A 27,232-nucleotide genomic window follows, 5' to 3' on the forward strand; every position below is an offset into this window, starting at 1 on the left:
TTGAAGGATGAGCTGCTGTATGCATTCGATGCTTTGGGCTGCAAGTAACAGGAAAACTCCAAATCAGACCGGCCAGAATGCCCCGTTACAAAGTCCAGAGGCAGGCGTGCTCCAGCACCACGTGCTCAATGGCTTGGTGATGCCATTAAGTTACTCAGGGTCAACTTCATCTCATGTCTGATTTCCCTCAAGATGGCTGCCAGAGGCTGTCAGGACTCCCAGTTTCCTTGTCCATAACTGGTGCCAGAGGTTGAGAAATGGCACCCACTGGCAAGGACTATAAGACCTTTCCTGCCATCTCATTGGGTCAGCCCTGGTCATGTGTCCACCCTTGAACCAGCAGCCATCAGTGTAAAATACTGCATACTGATGGGCCAGTCAGTGTCTACTCTTGGAGGAAAGGGTGGGGTCACCTTCCCAGGGGATATGGTGGATATTGGGATAAAAATGGGGTCCCATTAGGAAGGAGTGGAGGATAGATGCTAAGTGGTCAACCAACAATGGAATCCAAATAAGATTTTACTAATTAGAGAAGAAACTTGCAGTTAAATAGGTAGATAGGTGATTTATGGCCAGGGTTTTCCCTGGTAATAGCCGACAGGAAGCAAGATTGCAGAGCCTGTCCTGCAGGGAACAGCACAGTGAACAACCTCAGTTGAAGTATTTGTTTATTTATCCCTTCATTGCACGTGTATTTATTGAGCACATACTATGCACAGTGCCCAGTGCTGGAGATAAATAAGATAAAGTTCATATCCTTATGGACTTCTAGTAATGAAGACAGACAACAAACAAATTAATATGTCAAGAAAAACAAACGAGGATAAGGTGGATAGAAAGAAATGTGAGGGAGGGGAGTCCAAGGTCCGTTGCTTAGGTTGACATTGAACCAGCGACTTGAAGGACATGATGGAGTGAGCCAAGGTCATCTGAGGGAAGCATGATTTGGGCAGAGGGAACAGCAGGTGCGAAGGCCCTGTGGCAGGCATCCATAGTATGTTTGGTGGATGAGGGGGAGAGTGGTAGATAATAAGATCAGAGAGGAGGCATGAGATCGCAGAGGGCCTCCCAGGCATTACAGTCTTTGTACTTTGAGTAAGATGTTGCATCCATGATGCCAGAAGGTGTTATTGAAGCAGAGGGTAGCCAGGCCCTCACCATATGGCTCTGCCTTGACTCCAACTTTAACCCCTTCTTTCCTCTCTTCCAGGCTATGTACATGTTCTACGCGCTGGCCATTGTGTGTGATGACTTCTTTGTCCCCTCCTTGGAAAAGATCTGTGAGGTATGTGCCTTATATTCTCAGCATGTCCGGGGAGGCAGTGCACCTGTCTGCTCCAGCCCCCTTCACTGAGCTCCTGGGGAGCCCTCCATGCCACCTGTGCAGGAGCACCAGGCTTTAGAGTGCTTCTGAGCGACCAACAATATTAGCACAAAAGCTCCATCAGTCCATTTAGAACGTCAGGGTACTGACCCATAGTTGGGCTATCACCCATGTGGCTGGCTCTGCCTGCTCAGTTTGGCAACTCGTAGTGCTATGTGTGTTCTTCCCAGTTCTCTTTCCTCTTTTAAATCCTGCTTTCTCCCTCTACGTCCCCCATCCTTCCCTCGTCTGTTTCCTTCCACAACTGTGACCTCCCTCATGGGGTCCTCGCAGAGCGGGAGGTCTTTAGCCATACACCTCCATCATCCTGCCCCTCTGTACATGTGCAGAAATGCTCCAAGCAGAGGCCGGAGAAGCGAGACGATGAAAGAACTGGCCAGAGAACAGGAAAGGAGTCTGTTCGCACTCAGCCTGGGAATGCCAGGTTGAAGACCAAGTGACAGCCCTTTCATCAGAAAATATTCAGCGTATTTAGAACACTTCCATTCCCTCGCCTCTTTCATCTCCGTCTGTTTTGAAATGTAGTTTCCTTTATCTGGAAGCTTTCCACTTCGTTTTATTTTTAATTCAGAATCCTGTTTTCCAAAAGGCTCTCTCCCAGACACGCCTCCCATCTGGGACTCGTGTCCTCACAGAGTTCTCAGACTTGGTCATCCTTCCCCTTCCCTCTCCCCCCACCCACCTCCCCGAGTGTCTGATTCATTAGTTCTTGGAGGGCAGCGGAGGACCCAAGTTGCATTTCTGTGAAGTGACCAGGTGATGCTGAGGCTGTTGGTCCAGAAACCGCCCTTGGAGGTCGCTCACTTAAGCAATTTCTTGTACATCCTAGAAGTTTGTTTGATTTTTGTACTAAAATAGAATAGAGTAGAGTAGAGTAGAAGAGAGAAGAGAAGAGAAGAGAAGAGAAGAGAAGAGAAGAGAAGAGAAGAGAAGAGAAGAGAGAAGAGAGAAGAGAGAAGAGAGAAGAGAGAAGAGAGCCACAGGAGCCCTGGAGGGGCCCCGGGATAGGTTCTTTTGTTGGGTGGAAGGAGAAGGAGAGCGATGTGGTGGCATCTGAGATGGACAGTGGGCACATGTGGGAGCCCTTTGTCCCAAGCAATGTCACCTGAGCACAGGGTCACCTTCTGTAGCCTGAGAGGAGGCACTGAAGCACCTGTAACCAGGGTCATTTGTGATCTCTGAAATACCACCACTTGGTGCTCTGTTCATTATGCAAAGCAAACTACTCTCTTTCCCACACAACTGTTTTTTATAGCAAATATACGACCCTGCTCTAGACATGTACGTATTCTTATCAGGAGGTGTTCTACTCCACAGAGGAAATCCATAGCACCTGTGAGCACACCCCCTTGGGAAGGACGTGAGATGAAATAGAGCATGGTCCTTGCCATCCACGGGCCATAGGGCACAGAGCAGCTCCGGGTGAGGCCCACAGGGGGCTGGAGGAAGTTCTGGGAAGTTGGAAAGTAGAGAGAGGAAAGGGGAGGGACACCTTGATTGGGCTTTGGGGGGGGGCAAGAGAGGGGCTCATACAAGGGCACGATTGGAACAGCCCTCGGAGGCAATTTTCACATTTGAAGGCAACACATTTCAAGGAAGGATATTTGTGCAGAGACGAGTCTGAGCTCTCGAGAACTCAGGACTGGAATTGGCCTCTGGGGAACCCTGGGGAAGGCGAGGCTGGGGCATCAGTGGTTACCAGGGCTCAGGAGGGAGCTGTGAAGGCTCTTGACAACTATGTTCTGATAGATAGAGGCGTCCAGAGGCAGGAAGACCCTACCCCTCCCTAGCTGGTGGTTCGGAGGATCCAGCAAGATGTTGCCAGGGCCCAGGTGAATTAGGGATGAGAGAGGAGAGGATGTAAGGAAACATGGGGGAAGAAGCAAACTCAGTGGATGAAGGAGAGAGAGGGGAGCTGGAGATGAGCTCAGGGTGTGGACTGTACACCTAATGCCCATCAGGGACCCAGAGCTGGAACAGACACAGCAGTCCCGGGCTCACCGCTCCTGGCAAGTCTTGACCCACCACCACTGAGTGTGAGCTCTGTGTTAGGTTACCTTCAGGGACTGGTTAGGTTACCTGCCCCAGGGGACTCACCTGCACCCCTCACAGCCTCCATCTTAGAGTCTTCTCAGAACCGCATGTGAAGTTGAGCTGTTCAGTCCAGAATGAGGGATCCCCAGGACTCCAGATCAGTGTGCTCCATTAGGGCTCCCACTGCAGCCTGTTGCTGGTCAGTGGAGCCAGTGGCCTACGCCAAGGCCATGCTGCCCCTCCATGGCTGAGCAAGGAAGTGCAGCTGGGAAGAAGGACTCTGTAAGACTCGCATCTCCCGGCTGGGACCTAGCAGGGAACCGGCTAGTTACTGACAGCCGCAGCTTATGTTCTGGGTCGTGATTGAATGCAGAAAGGCTAAACAGGCTGACCAGCCTCAAATATATATATATTTGTCTCATCTTCTTGCAGATCACCTTTTGGGTTAACAGACAGGGTAACGTGGAGGGTTCATTGGATAGGACATCTTGGCAGGACTCCTCATCCTTTCCACTCAGTCTCAACCCCACCCCCCATCCTCCCAAACCCAGGGCTTCAAGACTGCATTAATGATGAGCAGTAGGTTTCAGGAGGGTGACCCTCCACCCCCAAAGCCACTGTAACCTCCTAGAATCAAGACTTGCAAACTGGTTACAAGGATCCTCATTTAGCCTGTGCTAGGCATGGCATTGAAAAAAAAAATCAGGATGTTTTGCATAAAAATGTGGATTTGGGCATCTCTTAAGAAGTAAGGCTATTTGGGAACACTGAGGGAAGTGAGTGGCATACCGTTTAGAAAGGAGGTGGGTGCCCATTGTGCCTCACACCAGACCACCCCACCCCCCTCTGTCATCTGCACAACACCCAGGGTTTCTGGGTTAGGAATTCCTAGATCTTGTCAAGAGCCTTTAACTCACAGGGATATGCAGCCCTCTCCCTGCCCCCACCCCCGAGGAGGATGGCCAGAGGAGCTGTGTCCCAGCAGGGGATGGTGCAGGAAAGGCCGAGCTGGGGGGTGGGAGGGTTATGGGAGGCCCTGAGCTTGGGACCTCAGGAATCATGATCGCTTCTGTTCCCAGGGGAATCCCAGCTCACCTGTGCTTTGTCCTTCCTCCTCTGCAGCGCCTGCACCTCAGTGAAGATGTGGCCGGGGCCACGTTCATGGCAGCCGGCAGTTCGGCCCCAGAGCTGTTCACATCCGTCATAGGTAGGTGATGACCGGGGAACATCTCAGCCCTGCCCTCTCCTAAGGACAAGGGCTGTGGGGACAGACAGCCTTCCAGTGGGTTGGCTAATAGGAAATGAGACTCTCAAGACCCCAAGGATCAGAACACCATCTTCCCGCCCCTCTGTGGTTGCTGTTATTCTTTTGCTTCAGTGATGCTTTCACTTTGCATGAGTGTGTCCCAGTTCCTGAGCCAATACCCCATGAAGCAATAGCCCCAATGCAGATTTTAGAACTCTATCCTGTCCTCGGCTGTTTCCTGTGGACCCTGACAACAGTCTAACTAACACTTGTGACAACTCCCTCACGCCCACGTTGGAATGCAACTGGCCACAACAGCCAGGCTGACATTAGGTCTGTTTCAGGGGTCTTCATTACCAAGGGCGACGTGGGAGTCGGGACCATTGTGGGCTCCGCGGTGTTCAATATCCTGTGCATCATCGGTGTCTGTGGGCTCTTCGCTGGGCAGGTAAGGCCGGCAGCAGAACGCGGCATGGGGTCGGAGGGGACGGCATGGAGGTGAGGCGGGAGCACCGTCAGCATGGGGGCCAGCGGTCTCGGGCAGCGGCGACATGGGATCTCACGCCCCAGGAGGCTGCCCAACTGGGACTGGAGACTGTCAGGCACCATTGTTTGGTCTCTGTGTTGATGGCATGCGGAGCGCGGCGTCCACATCAATAATTAACCAACCCGAAGTGCAGGCTATGAATCTGAAGGTGTCAGGCTCATTTTGAATGTCAGGATCTGAACTGCAATGACCTAAAAAATTTTAAGGTATGGCTTTGCCTCACTGGCGATAAAGTAAATAAGAGAGAGAGGGAGGAAACGACAGGTGTTCTTTCTGCTAAAAACCATTCGCGGCTGTCACAGCGTAGGACAGTTTTGTGGCAGCCATTAAGCAATTTATTTACATGGTTACTTTAGCTTACTTTTGGGATCCTGAGGGGCTTTGCATGCCTGCATTTTGTCTATGGAGACTGTTCTACTTCCAGGGAGTGTCATAGGGTCTGGTATCTGTTTTGGAAAGCCTTGGGAAGACACCCAGAAATCACCTAAGTGCGAGGCTCGCTGGTAGCCCGGGCAATGCTGAGGCACCCAAGGGTTGGCCAGCCCCGATGTCCTGATTCCCTCATAGGAACTTTGATCCTGAGCTCTGCCTGGACATCCAGGCTTTGAATGTCTTCTAGGAAAAGCATCTTCTAGAAGCCCGTTTAGAGCACTCTGCTTGCATTATTGAGGAACCGGTGATCCTAACCAGCTCCCTCACTGTGGAGGACACAGCTAGAGGTGGCTGGATGGTTTGAAGTCTAAAGAAAATGCCTTCAAACATCCTTCCACATCCTTTTCTGGGCCCCTGTGCTGTCCACTCAGCTGGCCAGGGGTGCCCACCCTGCCTGTCTCTCTAATGCAGACTGGAGAGTCTCTGCAGGAGGCCTCTGGGACACCATTGCCATTCTCCACTGCCCATTTCTAACTGCCACCATTTCATGCCCATCAGTTTGTTCAGGTTGCCTGATGGGTTGGCTGCTTGTGGGTGACAGGCAGAGGGATACCTCGATCTCACCAGGAATGGGCTCCAGAGCCCACAAGTATGTCCATACGTGATGACTGAGTTCTGCCCAACTGACATTTTCTTTTTTCTCATCCTTTTGATCCATTATCTCTAGTCTTAAATTTTGTGGACCCAGAATATGGTGTTTTTTAGAGCTCTTATAAATATAGTTAGTGCCCCCCCCAAACCCAAAAAACAAAAAACGAGTCTCCACCTTTGCCTTCGGTGCCATTTGCACTTGCGTGGATCTCATCTTGTTGGCCGTCGTCTCGTTGCCCTGCGGAGATGAAGAGCCACATCCTGCAGAAGAGGCTGTTGCTGTTCACACTCTCTTAATTAGCATTGTCACCATTAGCAGTATGATTATTAGCCTGGCTGTTATTCGTGTTGTCATTAGTTCATTAGTCATTTGTACCTGAGGCTTGATGGAAAGGCGAGCCCAAAGAGGGAGAAGGAACGTAAAGAAATGAAACAAGTGACCGGGAGGTATCTAGTAAATGCCAGGCAACTAATTACATATGAAGTGGCTTGCATTCATTTGTATTCATAATTTATTAGCAATGCGGTTAATCACTGGCTTGGTTAGAACACCTGCTTAAAAGGCAGATTGCTTCCCAGACTTCAGCACGTGCTGGTCTCAGTCACTTTCCTCCCTCTAGAAGGTCTTTGCAAGCTCATCTCGTAGAGAGAAGTAGCCGCCACGATGTTGTTAGAAGTTGCCCACGTGATGCTTCTGGGTGCCAGCACTTCCTTCTGTTTCTTTCCTTGTCTTGTGCCCACTTGGAGATTGCTAAGGCAATTCACCTCTCTTCTTTCTGCAATTTGTAGAATTCCAGAAGTCTTTGAAGAGGGAGCAAAATTATGTTTTGGAAAAAACATGGGTCCGGGAATCAGACTGGCCTGGGTTTGAATCCCTGCTTTGCCCTTTGCTGGCCGTGAAATCTTGGAGAAGTGACTACCACTCCTCTGAGCCTGTTTTCAAATCTATGGAGCAGGTGGGGATAAGCCCACCCACCACCTAGCATCACCATCAGGGTGAAAGAGAACATGTTCAGCATTAAGCAGGAGTCAGCCCACATGGGAAATGCTCAGTAAAAGATGCCATTATCAGCTCTCAGAAGAATAACAATCCATGTGCTTCTCACCTCCAAATCCCACCGTAAGTCACTGTGATCGTTTGGCCAAGAAGTTGGTGGAATCTTGTAACTAGTGGAACATCCATGAGGTGCCAGGTGGGGAAGGAAGGGAAGGTCAGGGAGAAGGTCTTCTAAATGAAAATCACAATGAGAAAATGTTGACAGAAGAACGATCTCAGAGGACTGGCCTTCTCCTCCGTGCTGTCTCATCAGTGGGAGGGAATGGAAAAATCGGTGAGAAATGAATCCTGCCTTACATACGGAGAAGTGTTCCCAGGTGGTGGGGCCGGTGCCGTGGAAAACCACAGCAAGGGATGGATATTGGGAATTGAACCGATTAATAAATCCAATCATGGGTCTCACTTAGCTTAGTTATTTCTGTGACTCCGCACTTTCATTTGGCTGGGAGAATTCCCCGCCAGTGCCCTCGGGCCTCTTTGTAATGTATTCCGGCCTGAAGGGCTGCTCATGACCAAGTCTGTTACTCATCTGAAATCAAAGTAATTAAGCAGTAAGGTTTGAGTTCCTGTCTCAATTAGGGTTCTGATGAATTCGATGTAATTAAATGTCTGCCGTATTTGCAGTTTGCAAACATACCCAGCGCTCTGGTGTTCGCCTCAGGTGCTTTGGGGAGTTTATGGGACAAGAAGAAAATTGCTTCTTAGAAAGTGGCTTTTAGAGCAGTTCTTGGCATCCCCACAAGACATGTACGGGGCTGTGGTCCTACAAACTTGCTTTATTTAAAAACAAAAAATAATAAGAGGGAGAACACCAAGCTCCCAATGCAACATACTAATGTATTTTGCATATTGTGTGGCATGCACTTCATGCCAATTTTGCAAAACAATGTACTTATGAATTTAAATCCACCGTCCAGTGCATGTTAGGCTTTAAAGACATAACCACAGAGTAAACAGTTTAAGTGCATCCCAGATTAGGACATTATACTCCAGTTATTACAGGCTGGCAGATGGCTCCAGTTTATAATAAAGAACTCCAGCATCACCTCTCCTGGCATTCTCGAAATATGCCTGATGTTCCCTGGCGAGGTCCATCTAACCTTGGCTGACTTCACCTTTCTCCAAATAACACCCTGTCTGTGCTGGCCTCTTTACACAAACCCGAGTAGCACCCAGAGGTTGTACATCTGAACAGAAGCCTGCCTTCAGTTGGGTTTCCATGGAAGAATCTAAGCAATGATTCCAAGGCAGGTAGTTGATCTGAAAGGTGATCCCAGGACATGCCAGGGAGGGGGTGAGTGAGGCCAGGAAGAGAAAGTAGCCAAGGAAAGTGTGTTTAGCAAGTAAGTTACTGCAGTGGGCAGCTGGGATGTACTTCTTCTGGGGGGAAGGGGAGACTGTCTCAAACACAAGGTATCCAACCCAAGGAAAAGGGAGCTGGGGTGTTTATCCACCAGCCTCCACCAGTCGTTGGTAAGGACTGCTCCTGCTGGACATGGGCAGGGTAGACTTTGGGAGAAAACCCCAAAGCAAAGAGACATAAAGGCTGGGTCCTGGAAGTATCCAAAATGATAAAGTTAAGAGAGACAGGAGTGAGGCGCATAAAGCATTTTCTAGATACTCAACTAAGCCTTTAAAAATAAGCCATCTGCACAGTCTCATTTTCAGCTCTCCTGGATGAAACACAAGCTTCAGCACTAGGCTGACTATTAAGAGTTTAGGGCCAGGATGTCTTGCATTTAGGGAATTTCCTCTTGTGCTAAAAATAACAGCTACCACTCTAGGCACTTACTGCTTCCATTTGGGACCCAGAAGACGTTGGCTCCATGGGAACACCAAAAACCAGTCTGGAGAATATAAAATCATACTCGTATGTGAGACTATCAGAGAACAGTGGAGGCAGGAGAGACTTGATGAACTGACCTCCAGAGAGAGGAGACCTCTGTCAGTGAGCTGAGTCCTGGCAGGTCTGGATGCAGGGAGAGCAGAAGGCTGTGAAGATCCAGAATTTGTGGGGTGGGGATGAAGCCAGCCGAGCTACTGGCAGTTTTGGACATGGCTGGGATGTCCTGGAGTCTGAAAGATTATCACGTACAGTAATAATTTGCTCAACAAAGGATAGTTCTTGACATCCCCAAATTTGCTGGGAAAAACACAAGTGAAGGCAGGACTGAGAAACAGAAAGAGATCATTCCATCTGCACCATCTCACATTCTCCCAGACCCTGAAATCGAGGAATCCCAAATCCAACCCTAAGAGCTAGGAGACTAGCCCTTCCTGTAGAAGCTGGGGAGGTGGGGCTGACCACAGGTGACCCACCTTGCTCGCTTTAGCCAGCGGATGAGAGCAGAACATGAAATTTCTGGGGGGGGGGGGGAATCAGTATTATTCTTCAGTTCTCACTTTTCTTCTGTATATAATCTCCAGGATGCAGTAATAAAATTCAAAACCTGTGAGGAAGCAGGAATAGGACTCATAACCAAGGAAAAGCAGCAGCAGAAGCAAACCACAGATGATACAGATACAAGAATTAGCGGAAAAGAATTTTAAATATCTATCTTAAATAGGGACAGATAGGAAAAATAAATAAATGGATGGGGAATTTTGGCAGAGAAATGGAAAAAAATAAGAAAACCAGATCAAAATTATATATAATTTATAATATATATAATATTTGTAATATATATATTTATAATATATATTATATAATATATTGTATGTATATATATGATATAAACAACCCCCATTCTCATTTATTAAACTTCCCCAGTGTGCAGGCACTACAATGTGCTTTATAAATATTTGTAGAAATACACCTACTGAGTTTTAAGACAGTATTATCATCATTTACAGCAAGGAAGAAGGTACCTGGGTGCAGCAGAGGCTACCTTGAGCTGGTGAAGTCTGGATTGGAGCCCACATCTGCTGACTGTAAAATCCATTCTCCTTCCTCATGGGGAGCCTATGACTTAAAACTCCCCAGATGTTATTATTGCAGCATTACGATTATGTCTAGTGTTTATGTGTTCCCTAGAAGTGGGTAGTGTAGGAGCTAGGGGCAATGCAAAGAAGGGACTTGTCCGCACAATGGTGGTGCTCCAGGATGGGTGCTGGAAGTTACTCTGCCCAACCAGTGCTCAGCTAGAAGCTTCTCTTATAATCAGATGGCATCTTTTACTGCTGGACTTTCACTTACACTAAACAGATGGACGATTCAGGCTGATAAACACAGTAAGAGACCCACAGACCACCCCGGTTTACCCCGTTCACCTTGGTTCCTAGCTTATCGTTCTTTACACAAAACCCAACACATCACTTAACCATGTTCCAGTTCTGAGCATCCAGATTCCCCAAGAGGCTGAGGGACCGAACAGGTGAGACTGAAAAACCCCACACACATCCCTGGAAACGAGCTGGTGGTCTATCATTCCCCCTAGAAAGGGAGATGAGAGTGAACGAGGGAGAATGAGTGATCTGTGGAGTACTTGAGGGGCAGGTCCTGCCAAAGGCCTCACCCTGGAGGCAGGATGCTTTACTATTTGATCAGTGAGTAGGAGAAGAAAATTTGTGGTGTGGAGGAAACGAAGGCCAGGGTTGGGTCTGTCTGGAGCAGTCACTGGATCTATCACATTCCAGTGAAATAAGAATTTCTCCTTGTGACATCTGTCGGCCACCCGCCTCAGGAAGACCTTGCTAGAAAGCAGATCCCCAGCCCTAGTTTGAGACCAACTGAACTCAGAAGGGCAGATGCACCTGCTTGAGCCCCATCTGCAGGCTCAGCTCAACTCAAATTCGTGGACCATGCTTGGCCTTGGGCAAGAGGCAGCCCTCGTTGGGCAGTTGGCCCAGGCAGCGTGAACTGTCCCCGCTTGATGTCTGAGTCCTATAACTGGCGGTCTGCCCTCACTGTCTCCTGGTCATTTCTTTTCCCTGGCCATTCCCACTGCCCATTCAAGGCCAGGTACTGGCAGGGCTCCATACCTGATCTTCCCCCTGACACACACTTGTTCCCAGCCCCGAGTTCCATTAAAGTCACCCACCCACCTCTGTGCTGCCCCATCTTGATAGCCACTGCATCCTCATCCCAGATCTCTTTGTTAGCTTTGACTTTGGCTTACAGCACTTGTATCTGGCTTATTCTGCATCCTTGAAATGATCTCCTGAAATCAGATCCATTCCTGGACGCACATGTACATTAGTTAAGAGGCTTTTAGTTTCGGGTAACAAAAAGTCCCCACCTCTAACTGGCTTCCTAAATGAAGGGAATTTATCAGTGTCTCTGAAAAATACAGATGAAAATGGACATCATGTGTGCTTTGCTCAGGGGTCCAGCCCACTTTCTGTGATTGTCTTATTGCTAACCTTCTCTGACTCCTTCCTCAGACTATCCTTCAAGGCAAAAGATGACTGTAGCGGTTTCATGTCTTATAGACACACATCACATTGACCAGAAGAGAAAGAGAATGTCTCCCCACCCACCCTACCTCTCTTCCCCCACCTGGCATGATCAAACAAAAATCTGAGTGGGCCAACTTGGGTCACCTGACCATCCCTGAACCAGTAGCAAAGGAATTAGAGTAACCCAATTGGCTTAGGGTAAGCAAGAACCACCTGCCCATTTTCTTCTTCTCCCCAGAGCTAAAAATGTGATCAGCTCTGCCCCAAATATATAGCTTTTGATCCCTGATTATTATACAAAACAGATAAATGGCTACTGTGCAGTATCCCATGCTGCCTCGGTGGCTGCTTCCCCTTAGCTGGTGTAACAGAGATGATGAAGTGCACAGATCTGTCACAGGTCTTTGTGTGAACGTAGGGTATTATTTTGTTTGGGTGGATAACGTAGGAGTGGGATTGCCAGGTTGTATGGTGAGTACGTTTATAAGAATATGCCAGCAGTTTCTCAATGTGCCTGAACCATTTTGTGTTCCTCACACTATGTGAGGTTGCAGACGCTCTTCATCTTCGACAGCACTGAGTGTTACTGGTTTCCTTTTGTTCCAATTTTAGCCATTCTAGTGAGTGTGGGTGTCACTTCACTGTGGTTCTAATTCGCATGATCCCTGATGAGTCATGACGGTAAGCATCTTTTCACGTGCTTACTTGTCATCCAGTATATTCTTTGATGGAGACTCTGTGCAAATCTTTGCCCATTTTTTTTAAATGTAGCTTTTGTCCTTGATGCCACTGTTCAGACATCCTCTAACCATCACATTGGACCTCCCCTCTGAGTCCTTCCGTCTAATTCACTTCCGTTTCCAAATCAGTAGAGCCTGAGGCCATTAGAAACAATTGAAAGTGGTCTTGGCCATGTTTTGTTTCTTTCATTGCTTGCACATGGGTTTGTAAGAGAGGTACTTAGAAACAGTACTCCTGAGTTGTGTGGGAGAAAATGCAGAGGCCGCCTCTCTTCGTCCAGCCTGACTGTGTGTGTAGCAGTCACTGGGAGCTGAGATGCACCATTCCAGAAATGGCAGGAGGAAAGCAGGAGCCTCTGGAAGCCAGGGCAGAACATTCCTCCCATGTAATTAAGTCTCACGTTGTTCCTTGAAAGTGAGCAAAGAAGATGGGGTTTCAGGTCGCTGGCTCCATCCTTGGAAGGGTTGTTCTCAGTGTTGGCCAAGACTTTGAATGCACTAGGAGACCAGAACCTTACCCCATTGTGGCTGGGCACCACCCCATAAAGAGAGTCCATCTTTTAGGCACAAATGACATTTCTTTTCATGATCTTGCCCAGGTGAACACAGCGTCCCCCACACTGCCTCTTGTTGTAGATAAGTGGGGCTTTTTGCAGGAATCTGCCTTCTGGGCTGGTGCCAAATTGAACCAGAGCCAGGCTACCCCTTACTGAAATCACAGAAAGAGATATAAATTGTGGGCAACCTGGCCCTCTCCCCTACCAGCAGCTGAACCTGGGGTTGAGGGTAAATGCAGGAAGGACAAAAGCCCATCTGACAGGCAGATGCATGTTTTATATAATATTTCTCTTTAACCAGCACACTTCAAGTCCTTTACCCTGTGCCAGGCACTGTTCTTGCCATTTTGCATAGATTAATCCTCTTGGTCCTCACAACAGCCCTGTGCCAAGGACACTGTTTTTAGAAAATGAGAAACTGGGCTCCGAGAGGCTGAGCAGTGTGTCAGTCACAGAACCAGGAAGTTGAGAGGCTTTTAAGGCTGCAGGGGTCCGGCCTGCAGCACTGAAGTGACTGGTTCTCTCTCAGGTCCAGCTCAGAGAGCCGATTTCGCCTGAGCTTTACCCAGCAAGATCCCTCTGTGTTCACGGCAGGCAGTCATCCTCACCATCTCTCGAAGGATCCTCAAATGCCCCCTTCACCCCCAAATGGAATGTGAGTGTGGCATTTGCTGAGCTTACGTTCTTCTGGCGGATTCTGGCTTCTTGGGCCTGTACACCCACACTTGGACTCCATGAAAGCTCCAGGGGGGCCCAGGCACCCCAGCACTTGACACTTGCACTTGGTGAGAGACCCCCTCACCAAGACACTTGCCCTTTATTCACAGCCAGAACCTGCAGACAGTACTGGGGAAGGTGAGGAATTCTAATCACAACCTTCTAATTCCACTCCAGGCAAAAAGTCACTGGAAAGTTCCTTGTGATAAAACAACACAGAATTTTAGCAAGTCACGAAAGTGTATCTGCAGCAGGACAAAAAAGGCCTTCTGCTGGGTGGCCACCAGAGTCCTCCTGGCTTAGCTCCTGCCTACCCCCCCCCCCCGCCCCAACACATAGGGCATTGCATGGGTTGTGACGGAACAGACCAGATTTCATGCTTTGGATCCAAGCAGCTATGGTCAGAGTGTCCATGGCATGAGGCATGGCCAGCCCCTGACACTGAGAATCCCCAGTACTTAAAATCCCAGCCCTGTCTGCATAATAATATTAATTAAAGGTGGTTTGTCTTTTAGTATTGCCATCTATGAATTTAAAGCCAGGGTAATAATCCATTGATTGTGTTCTGGGAGGGAATGTTTATATTATATTCCTTTTTTGGGCAGTTAGTTCATTCATTGATACAACAAATGTTTATACCAAGCGCCTAGCATATTCTAGGCACTGAAGAGATACTAGTGAAAAAAATTACATTCTAGTAGTGGGCTGTGGGATGTTAAATACCCAACAAAGATAACAGATTGATACATTAGATAGATGACAAATAGGCAGGCGGACAGATTGATAGAGTTTGAGATAGTGAGGGAGTCAAATGAGGAGATGATATATTATCCCAGGTGGTGGTCAATGCTATGAAGAAAATAAAGCAAAGTAAGGGTCACAGAGAGTAGATGGGAGAAGGAATACAGATTTATAAAGGGTTTCCAGGAAAAGTACCTTTGTATAAGTGTTGATAGTTTAATGGGGGCAAGAAAATACTGCTGTTTTCCACTCCATGAAGAAAATGGCACCATCTAAAATGAAGACTCTGGCTCTGGGCACTGTTTTGAACATTTGAGTCTCTCTGAGCAGAAAGAACATGCCCCCCCCCCCCAAGCAGATAGACAGCTCTGGCCCTGGGACAGTGTAAAGGCTGGTCTGCTAACCTCACAGGGTAGAACAAGAACACACAATGCCAAGCACAGCAGGAAGAGGTGTGTGCAATGACCACCACCATCCCCAGCCACCATGAGATGCAGGAGGAGGCTGCAGAATTGTAGGGAAGCTCTTTCCTGCCAGTAGGGAATCGCAGTGTGTGGTGTGCACTCCCTGAGGGTCTGGCCCAGCTCCACCTAATTCCAGTTGTATCTGCAGCACCAAGAGTACTGCACACATATGGTAAGCACTCTGTCGATTTTGATGAGTGACAGACTAATACACTGATGTGGGGCAGGGGGAGGATGGGTATATGGGTCAGAGATACAGTTCACTGTGCCCCCTAGCCTGGCACAAATATGCTCAGGAACTGCTTGACAGGTGTTTGGGGCTTAGACAGATGCAGAGATGAATGTCCCAACTTGCACCAAGTACCCCAAAGACAAGGTGGATTGAAACAGCAGAAACTCTTTGGGAAGAACTTGAACTTGAGACATAGTCATGAACTCTAATTAGCGATTGTATGTGGACTTTGATTCTTGGATCCATTCACTGCCTATTATGTACAGGCACAGGGCATACAGAGGTCAACAAGAGAGGAAAGAGGAAAGAGCTCTGCCTTTCTAGAGCTCATAGACCAGTAGGGAAACCCAGGCAGGAGCATGTAAATCAATAAATGATGAAGTAATAATACAAAACAAGAAGTTCTTGAAGACAGTGCATTGGGATATGGGATGACCAGTGGGGAAGATAGAGGAGCAGCTTTGGCAAGAGTGGTCAGGAAAAGGGTGTCAAAGGAACCCCAAATCATGAAGGTGACTCCATATGCAAATCTTGGACAGAGGAACAAGTTCAGACAGGAACAAGTGTGGCATGTTTGTGGGTCAGGAAAAGGGCCCATTTGGAGCCTCATGAAGGCAGAGTGTGGCTGAGAGAGAGCTCTGGTTGGAGGCAGATCACGATGGGATTTGGGTGAAGTGGGGAGCCATTGGAAAGTTGTAAACTGTAGAGTAACATTACCTAAATTTATACTTTGGGAAATTTACTTGAACTACCCTGGAGGGAAAGGCACCCTATGGAGACAAGATGGTGGCAGGGAGACCAGTTAGGAAGTTTGTGGTGAGGCATGACTTGAATTTGGGCCAGTAACAATTATAAGAAGTGGTTGTTAGACAATATTTTTGGAGATGGTGCCAAGAGGATTTGCTGACAAATTGGAAATGAAGGTGACAGAATGAGATAAATCATGGAAGATTGGGGATTTTGGTCATGACCCATGTAAACGGTGCCTAGCAATATAAACAAGTACAAATCAGTCTGAGAACTGAGGAGGGTTAATTTTCAAAGAATAGCCAGCATATTATCTAACATATTCTAAAGTCTGCCCTGGTGTGTCAGAACCAGAAACTTGGTAAGGGGGCCAAAATACATTGTGAGATTTTTTTTTTTTAATTCAAAGTCTGATCAGCCATCTGTTACTCACCAGCCACTTTGCTGGCCAGCTTTTGTCACTAACAGCCCTACTCAGCCTGCCTGAGCAACCCAGCCCAACTGTCATAGATAGCCACTGCTCCAGTTGGTGTCACTTGGGCTGAAAGTACTGATTAGCTCCTTCTAGGACCTCAGATGCAGTGACACCTGAGTCCTGGATGGCACTGCCCATCTCATGTCAACCTCAGTCTTCTCGAATTTACAGCTGACACCTGGGAGCTCCATAGACCGCTGATTGTCATGATCTTGCATTTGGTGAAGTCAGATAAGAACAGTTGAAATCCCCAGCATTTACTGTGGTGTGGCTGGACCCATCATTTTCTCTATTATTTCCTTTCCCCTACCTACCCTGGGTCCAGATAGAGCTGAGATATTGTATCGGATCACACTATGCTACGGTACCATGGGGGTGTCTTTATTCCAGATTCTCTGAGTTCCAGTGAACCCTGTCTTTACTTGCTAATTCATCGGGACTCAGTTTGCAACTTGAAAATTGGGGAAGCAACCAAGGAAAATTTTGTGAATTTTTTTTGCCCTTTTTTTTTTTAATATGACAAAACACTTTCATAGTTCATTCTTTTCTATTCCAGGCCAGTCTTCTTTTATTTATGTGAAGTAAGACATTTATGCCCTCTTGATCCAGCGGCTCTTTCCTGCAGGGGAAATATCACTCTGCATTTAAATGGAAACCTTAAGACTGGACCTGAGCCTGAATCTCCAAGTGAGAAATAAACAAATGTCATTAACCTTTCCAGATAGCGTGCAGACCGTTTGGGGCAATGAGAGAGCTCATGTACCAAATGTCTGGCTTTTACAGGCAAAGTCAGTTGGAGTAGAGGTTGGCCTGGGGCTTTCCTCCCCCTGACTCAGCTAAGGGGTGGCTTATGTTTACATGGCAGGAAGGGGAACTCTCTTTCCCTGAAGCAGATATACATGAGCTGCCACTCTCCAGGAGACTGGGGAAGAAAATGGCTTCGGTATGCTTTATTTGTGATTTTTTTCCCCCAAGATCAAACCATAGCTGCAGTTGGGACTTGGAAAGTGAGAATTAGGGTACTTGATGCAGTAGCCCCCAGTGGGGGGACTCAAGGCTAGGTCAGCTGTTAGACAGCATGAGACCCCTAGCCTTCATCATGTCAAGATCTTAGTCATTATACAGTGAACCTTATTTTCCCATTCCCTTGCTCTGTCTCTGATCACTGTGACATGCAGCTGCTAAAAACATGGGTTCTAGGTTCTCCGTAGCATCTTTGCCTTTTTTCCTTTTTTGTTTTTTAATAATATATAACATTCTTCTGCTTCCAGCTACCATCTATTTTTATTTTCAATTGAAGACAGTTTTAGTATTAACAGCTCATCTTTATTGGGATTTCATCTGAGTTAATATAAAATTTTATAGATATAGATACATACTCAGTTCATGCTTCCATCAACCCTTAGGGTAGCTATTGTTTTTCTCATTTTACAGATGTGAAAATTGAGCCCAGAGTGGGAGGTGGGGTAACTTGCCCCAGACCACACATCCAGGAATAGCAGAGTTGGGATTCAGAACTAGGCCATCTTGTTCTAGAATTTGTATCCTTAATCCCCGTGGAACAAAAACCAGCAGAGAAAAGCAATGTGGGGAGGTCTCTGATGGTGGAAGGTTGTAGAAAAACACGTTTTGCAGCTGAAGGAAGAGGCCCTCCGAGATTGTCAGATAGCTCTTCTCTCTGGTCTAGAAGTGTCTACATGTATGGGGTTTCCTTTAAGTCCTTCTGTTTTAGAACTTTTTATAGAAAGTGCTGAGACCAACAGCTTGGGGAGGGGGGCTGTCTCTGAGTGAAAAACCAGATGATGTCTCCTTTCAGCAACGGAGACTCTGTTCTGAGCTGCATTTATACATGCTCTGACTATGACTGGTGTTGAAATGTGTTGTGGGACAAAATGGACATCAAGACCTTCTAATACCACTGCTATGGTGCAGTGACCTTCCACAGCACAGAGCAGCAGCTGCCTGGCCCTTCCACTGCCCCACGTTGATTGGGGTTGTGCCTGATTGATTTGTGCAGCCCATTCTGCCCTTGGCCTATATTCTTTCTTTTAGGGGAGTCCATACTATTTCAGGGAAAAGGAGGAAAGATTGAGAGGGACAGCCGGGTGGGTTCTTACTTGACCCAGGGAGGCAAAGCCCAGGGGTGTCCTGGTGAAATGTCAGTTTCCTTTTCAGAAACACATTTGTTTTGGAACCCTTCGGTGGCTTGGTTTTGCTTGTACCACCTGTGAAGGCCCAGGGGCCGGGTTGAAAGCCCACTGGAGTCTTCCTGAAAGAAGCCTCCATGTTCTCTGCACAAAGATGTGAACCAAACTGAGGCAGGAAATCTCTTGCTTTTACCCAAGTGATAGGTTCAGCTTCTGGCCGTCTTAGTCTCCCCTTGCCCCTGGCTCCAGCTGCCAGACCCTGCCAGCTCCCCCTGGACGAACCCAAGTGCTATTTAGAAGCAAAAGGATCCTTATGAATAATTAAGTCTCTGGCCCTGATTTGGCCAGGATTGGGGCTGATTTCACTAGTCTTGCCTATCCTGGCCCAAAATTCTGTGGGATTTTGGTCTGAGCACTCCTGGCCATGCCACAGCATCTGTCCACTAAAGGTCTCCAGCTCTCCAGCCAGGTCACTCAGTGGGGGGTGGTTGTGCATGCTTATTTTTTTTTTTAAGATTTTATTTATTTATTTGACACATACAGAGAGATAGCACAGGCAGGGTGAGCTGCAGGCAGAGGGAGAGGGAGAAGCAGGCTCCCCGCCAATCAGGGAGCCCGATGCAGGGCTCAATCCCAGGACCCCGGGATCATGACCTGAGCTGAAGGCAGATGCTCACCTGAGCCACCCAGGTGCCCCAGATGCTGACTTCTTACGTTTCCAACTTTGTGATCCCTAATTTCTCTCCTTTTCCAAAGAAGAGAGCAGTGAGAAAGGGTGCGGGGGTCCATAGCGAGTATTTCTGAGGTTGTTTGTGGGCTTTTAGTGCTCAGGTGTCAAGCCAGCCCCACCAGACATAGAAATCAATGAACTCCATAAATAGTCCGGAATTGACTTTGTGTTTGTGGGGTGCCTAAATACCCGTTTGCCCGAGTGGGCTGACTGGCGTCAAACCACTTGGCCATTGTTTGAAAGGGAAGTCCTTTCACCATCAGAAAAAAGAAGAGGGTTCCTGGAGCTTTCAGCGTTTCCAGACACATATTCCCTTTAGTTCTTTTGTTGTCATTCATTGAATTGTTTGTTCATTCTGGAATTAAGTGAGTTATCGCCAGCCTTGGAGCCATGTATGCATGTAACCCAAGAAAATCCTGTGAATTCCTGGGGTACTGACTGTGGCTGTCCTTGGTGCCCTGTTCCCACTGAGCCTGGTATGCAAGTGAGCCCCATCATTTCAGGTCTGTGGAAGGATTTCCAAGGAAGGCCTGGGACTCCAGTGGCATTAGCCCACTAAGGGCAGCCCCAGACAGTGCCAGTTTGGTCCAATCACTTAATCAGTGATCCTTTACTGAGCGATAGTTCCAGTGCTTGGGAAAATGATTACAAGGCCGGATGGGCCCCCAAGCCTTTGTGTTGCTTATATTCCAGCCGAGGGAAGCCAGATGAGGAACAAGCACACATTAAATTAACAAGGTAGTTTCAGATAGAAATAGTCTGAAGATACTAAAAGAGCAACCTTGGTGACTAGCAGAGAGTGAGGGGCTGGAATGGGACCACCTCACATGCTGCAGGGAACAAAGAACTCTTGGGGCTAAGGCCAGATTGGTAAAGACCTAGAACATTTCCAGGCAGAGAAATTCCATGCAAGGGCCGTGAGATGGGAACAGAGGGGCAACTTGGGGGAACAGAAAGGAAGCCAGTGCTTCTTGAGACGGGGGTCTGGGGGGAGAGCCAGGGGTGAGGCAAGGCCTATTCCTGAAGGTCCTGGTGAGGGGTTTGGTTGCAATCAGAACAGTGTTCTAGGGAAATACTTGGGGGCACTTTCCCTGGCAAGATGTCACAGAGGGTGGTAAGGATCAGAAACTTGCGTGTTAACCTAGGTCTGTCAAGGTGTTAGATGGTTCTAAACCAGCTTAATGCCACAGGGGCAACATCTGTAATACCACCCCATATCTGCCTTTGGATGTTGGCTCAAAACCCCCAGTCGCTGCCTCTGAGGAATTTCCCCAATGACCCCCCAGCACCCTCCCTCACTTCTCACCAGCTCTGTATCCTCACATCAAAGCACCCCCTTTTGGCTCAGCCTATGTTCCATTCCTGAAAGATATGCAATCCATTAGCCTTAGCCACCTTCTCCTCTTTGTCTTATTCCAAATCCTTTTATCCTTCAAATTCTCAGCATTCCCCTCTTGCAGTGACCTTTCTGATTAGCTAGTCCCAAGCCCAAGTATCTGCCTCCCCCACTCAGGGGCCCATTTTCCCCTTCCTCCCACACCCATGTTGGAATACTTGGTCTGACCAAGGTCTATGCCACTTCCAGGTGCAAGATTTAAATTGGGAAGTCATTTGGGTGCTGAAAAATTGGAATTTGCTTGGGTGGTCTGGTGGTTATTATGAACAACAGGTCAGAATGTTTGAACCTGGGGACTGTCTATAGATAGGCCCCTTTGTCTGCCTCTCACAGTTATCTCTCGGATGTTACTTTTGAGTTGTAATTTGACAGATTTCTATTCAGGCTGAGCTTCCCCTACTTTCCAGACTCTCTGTGTGTTGCCTAAACTGAGTGTACCCTGCAGTTTTAGTTTCCCCCAGACTAAGATTGGCCTAAATCCTAGTGAAAGAGGACAGGCTTTACTGAGAGCTAGGCATGATACGTGCATTTTTTTTGTTGTTGTTTATTCCTCATAACATCATCAGGGTATAGTTACCCCTAATTTGAGAAATGAAGACATTTGACAAATGTGATTACCAGCCTCCAAGATGCGTCCCATTTCCTGGTATTCAGACCTCTTTGTTCCCCTCCCATCCTGAACAAGGATAACCCAGGTAACCAACAGTATATTGTGGAAAAGGCAGTGTGTGGCTTTGGAGGCTGGCCATAGAAGGCATGATTACTTCTGCCTTCCTTTCTCTCTTGGATCACTTGTGCTGGGTTAAGAGGCAGCTATGTTGTGAGGACACTCAAGCAGCCCTGTGGTGAGGTCAATGTGGGGAGAAACTGAAGCTTCCTGCCAACAGCACCAATGTACCAGCCCTGTGACTGAACCACTTTAGAAGCAGCTCCTTCCACTCCTGTAAGTTGTCAGATGACCGTGGCTCCAACCAACATCTTCCCTGCGACCTAGTGAGACCGTGAGCCAGAATGACGCAGCTGAGCCACTTCCAGATTCTGAACCCTCAAAAACTCTGTGAGGTAATAACTGGGGTTTCTTGTGTTTAGTTGCTAAGGTTGGGGGTAGTTTGTTACACACGGTAGGTAACTAATACAGTAAAATTTACCCCATTTGGTAAATGACAAAACAGGCTCAGAGATATCAGGGATTTGCCAGGAAGTGGCAGAGCAGGCACTCTGGCCCATACCTATTTCACGGTAAAGTCCATGCTCCCACCTCCCTGCATGGCTGCCTGTGCCATCTGACTTTTGACAGGCAGATAATACCAGGTAAAAGCAACAGACCTCATTGACTTCATCTCAATCCTGCAATGGTTCTAGATTTGGGGGACCCCAAAACATTGTGGAATGGTTAAAGACCAATCTGCATGAAGTGCTTGATTGATCATATTTAATTAAAGCTCCATACTCACCCAGTTCAACCACAGATGTCTAATGTTTAGATTCTCACCCGGTGTTTATTTCTAGTTTTCTTCTCTATAATTTTTTACATCACTTAAATCCACTGCCTAAATAGTCTGTTTCCAATTAAAACTTTTACTAAGCTTTCTCCACAAAAAAAAGATCTTTTCTTTTTTTCAGTTCTTTTCTTCTTCCTTTCTCCCTCTCTTCCTTCCTTTCATCCCTCCCGTGCTTCCTCCCTCCCTCTTTCACTCCTTCCCTCCCCTCCTTCCTTCCTTCCTTCCCCCCTTTCCTTCCTTTCTTTCTTTAAAATATAGCTTTGGTGCTAGAATGTAATAGCAACATGCAAGTTTCTGAAGCTGGCATCAATGATTTTTAGGACTTTTAGCAACTTATATTGACTGCCATTAGGAGATGCAGGTCCAATTCCACAAGCCTGCCATTCGAATTATGGCCAGATTTGTGCATCCAGAGTCATAACACATGCTCTGTTCATTTTGAAAAGATATTCTTCCTAGCACAGGCTTTCTGATATCCACCTGATGTTTCATCCTCTTCTCCAGCAACTCACAACCACCAAATTGTCAAAGCTTCAGTTTTCCCCGTGAATCAGTCTGGTGAGCTTGTCAAACCAAAAGAAAAGGAGTACACCCTAATAGCTTTGAAAAGGAAAAGGAAATTCTACCTATCAGGCTGCTTTTTTCCCAGCTCTTCCACTGAATGGTGGCCGGATGCAGTAGCATGAGGTTTAGTAGGCTGTGAAGGGAAGAGGCTGCCCCTCGCCTGTTCTTGCTCCGAACAGCTGTGCCCACTCTCTGAAGCCAGTTCTGACACCCAGTTTGAATTCCTAGCCTGACAGTAGGTGGGACCTCCTAACACCTGCCCCCCGCCCCCGCCGCCCAGCTGGACTTGTTTGGCTCAGCAAAGGAGAGATGGGCAAACTAGCCAGCCCCCCGCTTTCTGTCCCTGAAATAAAGGGAGTCTATGACATCATCCCCGGAGCTCTGTGCTCAGCAGACTCCTCCCCTTGAGAGTTATTCTGGGGTGCAGATGAGAGCAGGCTGCCTCTTGGGTTCCATGTGAACATGCTGTTTGCTGGTGTGTGTGGACTTGTCTTGTTCCAATTACTACCTGCTGAGTGCTTAGGGCTTCCAGCGTGGGGGAGGGGACTTCTGTCACTGAACAGAGCTTCTTACAGCAGGGATGATTCTGGTTGAGAATGGTTCAGGCAGTGCCCACAGAAGTAATGGCAGTAGATATTGGTCTTATTTTTTATTCCATAGCTGAGAGTGTTTAAAAATTGTTTGGTGCTGAAATGCAGAAACACATTTCTTATAAGGGATTTCAAGCTCCAGTGAAGCTCTAAGACTTCTCAGTAAATTTGAATCTGAACGATTACTTTGCAAATGGGATTCATCTGACGTTGAGGAGTGAATTTTTAGAGCCTAGGAAAGTAGGCTAACTAACCTCTTCTCTGTCCATAAATATAAATAGAAGGCATTTGTATGTCCCTTGCATGTAGGAGGGAGGTCAGAGGGAGCATAGGGCATGTGGGACTGAGGATGTAGGGGGAAGAAAGCCAGAAAAGGTCACGAACCACAGAAGAATGACCAGGGCAGATGGGTGGGCTGATGTTCAGAGGGGGCAGTGGCTTGTCCACACATACAGCTAGTAACTATCAGACTATGAACTGAACCCCACTGTTGTGCTTTGGGTCCAGCCTCCTTTGGCCATTCCAGTGCATATGTGCACAGTGCGTGACTAAGCTGTGCTTTGTACCTGGTTCGCCTGTCAGTCCTGCCCTTCTGCAGCCCCTCAGGCCCCTTCATGAATTAATGAACAGACAAGTGGGCGTGAAGGAGACATGGACAAGTTGAGTGGGTCCAGATAATTATCTTAAAGGAAGCCACCAGAAAGATGAGTCAACTCAAAGATACTCTTTGAGAACCTATAAGATATGACTCTCCTCCTTCTCCTGCCCTAACTCCCCAATACTCACTCACTCACTCACTCACTCACTCACATACCTATAAAGTGATTTACTATAAGGAATTGACTCACATGATTGTGGAGGCTGAAAAGACCCAAGATCTGCAGGGTGAGTCAGCAATCTGGAGACCCCAGGAAAGCTGATGGCATATCCAAGTCCAAAGGCCTGAGACCCATGAAAGCTGTTGGTTTAAGTTCCAGCCCAAGTCCAAGTCTGAAGGCAAGTCCAATGTCCTCACCCAAAGACAAGCAGAGAGAAGGAATTATTTCTTTCTTAGCTCGTTATTCTCCTCAGGCCTTCAACAGATTGGATGAGGCCCACCCATACTGGGGAGGGCAGTCTCATCCAGAAACACCCCTGTAGACGTGCCTGGAAGTAATGTGTAATGAAATATCTGGGCACTCCATGGCCCAGTCAGGTTGGCATGTAAACTTAGCCATCCCACCATCCCACCATCCCACCTGAGTTCTTCAGGTGCCCTGAGTGTGTACCCCTTGGGTTCTGTTTCACACTTTAAGCCTCAGCTCCATGACAGACACTCCACATCCAGCCTGTTGTCAAATCTGATTGATTCCTCCATCACAGCATTTCTTGTATCTGTCCCTTCCTTTCAAGTCCATTGATACCACCTAATGCAGACCTTGACTTGGGCAACTGGACTGTCAGAGTCCCCTCACCCCTATCTTTCCGCCTTTTATCTTCTCTTCCTCAAATCCATTTTCACATCGACTACCTGAATCTCCTCTCTGATGTCATCTTTTACCTGCAGAGCCCACCTTCTGTGGTCACATCCTGGTGGCCATTTCCCATTTCTGGCTGTCTCTCACCTATCCATATTTTCAGCAGAACTGAACAGCTTGTTGTGTTTGTCCCCATTTTCTTACCTCTGGACAAGTGCGTACATATATGTTGTTCCTTCTAGCTGACATGCCTTTCTCCTCTCTGTTCACTCTACGCCATCTCCCAATTCTGAAAGTACAAGTCATGTTTGTTCTTCAGGGCTCTATTCAGTGTCACCCCCTGCAAGAAGCCTTCCCTGATTTCATCAGGTGGACACATCTCCTCTTCTTTGAACTCCTGTAGTGATCTTTCAGTTTTGTTCTTGAAGTGTGCAGATGATAAGCTCTAATAAAGTCCTAAACTTGGCTGTCCAAATGGATTCTTCTGATATTTGCTTTCTCTGGTGATGGTGATATGGGGGTGGGGAAATACATACACTTGTGAGTATCAATTAGCAGTGTGAGGCTTAAAAACACCTTTAAGGCAACAAGAAATGTGAAGTTACAGTTTAGTAAATGATTAACTGCCAAATGAATTGCACCGTTTTCAAGATCCCAGTGCATTATTCTATAGCAGGAGTTAAAGTTGGTCCTTTGGTATCTGTGTTGTTTGCTGGTGTCTTATGTCCACACACACGGTTCAGTGAAGAAACATCACTAAGTCAATAGCTTTTCTGTGCAGATTGGCAACACTTGCTCCATTTTTCAGGAATGCTTTTATAGTCTCTGTGGAATCACCATGTAACAATAAGGCTTTAAAAAGAAGAAGGATGATATTTTTTAAGTAGACAAAGAGTATAATGTATAATGGAGCCAGGGGTCCTCATTGATCTATGTACAGGATTCATTACCTGAGCCCCTGCTGTTAAGCGCTTTGCATAGAGAAGCAGAGTTCTTAAAACACACAATGTTCACTAGTGAATTAATTGAGCACTTGAAAAAAAAAACAAGCCGCCCTCATCCACCCTTCCCTGCTAACAATAGCATCTTCCACCTGTTATGTCAGGCTTTTTGTCCAGTTTATGGCTATTTGTTGGACGGTGTATCATCCCACAGAAATGCAAATCTCATAAAGTTGGAGAATTGCTTACACCGCATACATGAAGGTATTACTAAATGAGGATCTCACAATTGAGGATGAACTTAAAACAAGGGTGATGACACAAGGTTCTATATCCTTCCAAAGAAAATGACTCAAATAGTAAAGAATTAGGATTAGAGACTTGGAAAACTGGACAAAACCCTTGAATATTTTCCCCCAAACTCTCTATCATTACGGGAATCGACACGAAAGGGGCATTGTTATCTTGTGCGTTCTACTGCGTTATGGGGAAATTACACTAATGAAAAATCAGCACTTGACCCCTCCCTCATTCATTATAACAAGTAGGGCATGGTTGCTCTTAGAACATAAATTTTTAAGGAAACCTTAGGTCTTTAATTTTCACAATGAAATCTCAGTGCAGCCTTTTTTATGCAACTTTCCTTCATTTCAAGTAGTCTGCATGAAGTCATCCTTCTTTTTTGGTTATCCCCATGTATATTATATTTAAATAACGGAAGAAGTTTCTACCTCTGAAAAAGGACTTGAAGATCAAAAGCATTTGGTTTGGGGGTCTCCGTATTTTCATGAATTGGTGGAAGAGATAACAGTAAGTGAACTTTGTGGTGTTTGCCATCAAATTGAACAAGTATTTGTTCATCTTGATCATAACTGTGGATCTTTGATTTATACTCACTGAGTCAATATGCCAGTGTTGGCTCGCATACCAGGAAACTCAGGTGGAAAACTGTTTGTTCGTTTTCCTTATAAGCCAGCTATAGTCCATTGCTCAGTTCCAATGAAATAAAATTTTTCCTGGAAGTTGGTGCTTTTTTCTTATTCTTTCTTCCCATTTTCTTCTGTCCTTCTTCTTTCTCCTCCTCCATTGTCCTACTCCTTCTCCCCCCCTTTTTTTTTCTTTTCGGGTTTTGTTCTGTTGTTTTTTTTGGTGTTTGTTTTTGGTTTTTTACCAAATTTTACTTCACTTATGCAGAGATAGATTGGGATCTTCTAGCTACTCTTTCTCTTCTTCTAAGTGTAGAATGTGAATACTGAAAATGACCTTAGTGATGATCTAGCCTACCCCACTCATTTTAAAGATGAGAGAACTCTGGCTAGAGACAGAATGATAGAGCTGGATCAGGCCCCTACCCCATCCATTCATGGCTCTAATCCGTGTCCTCTAAGCCACACCCTGCTTCCTGGTGGGACTGGCCATGAAAGGGAATGACACAGAATCTAGGGACACCAGATCTTGGAACCTTTCCCCCATATCCAATTTTGTATTCCCTAGAAGTAGACTTAAAGACAAAGAATCAAGAGCAAATAATCTATTTAGGACT

At 46.9% G+C, this 27,232-nt stretch overlaps 1 protein-coding gene across 1 annotated transcript in view; it reads left to right on the plus strand.

Moving 5' to 3' along the window:
- The window catches only part of SLC24A3 (solute carrier family 24 member 3), a 472,071-nt gene that overhangs the window by 336,479 nt on the left and 108,360 nt on the right, over positions 1-27,232 (plus strand). Inside the window, exons 4-6 of the mRNA XM_026502959.4 lie at positions 1,211-1,285; positions 4,541-4,625; positions 5,009-5,112. Coding sequence (XP_026358744.2) covers positions 1,211-1,285; positions 4,541-4,625; positions 5,009-5,112 — 264 coding nt within the window. The remainder of the gene's footprint in view (positions 1-1,210; positions 1,286-4,540; positions 4,626-5,008; positions 5,113-27,232) is intronic.

The sequence above is a fragment of the Ursus arctos genome, unplaced genomic scaffold (assembly GCF_023065955.2).
Source record: "Ursus arctos isolate Adak ecotype North America unplaced genomic scaffold, UrsArc2.0 scaffold_16, whole genome shotgun sequence".
Classification (NCBI taxonomy): Eukaryota; Metazoa; Chordata; class Mammalia; order Carnivora; family Ursidae; genus Ursus; species Ursus arctos.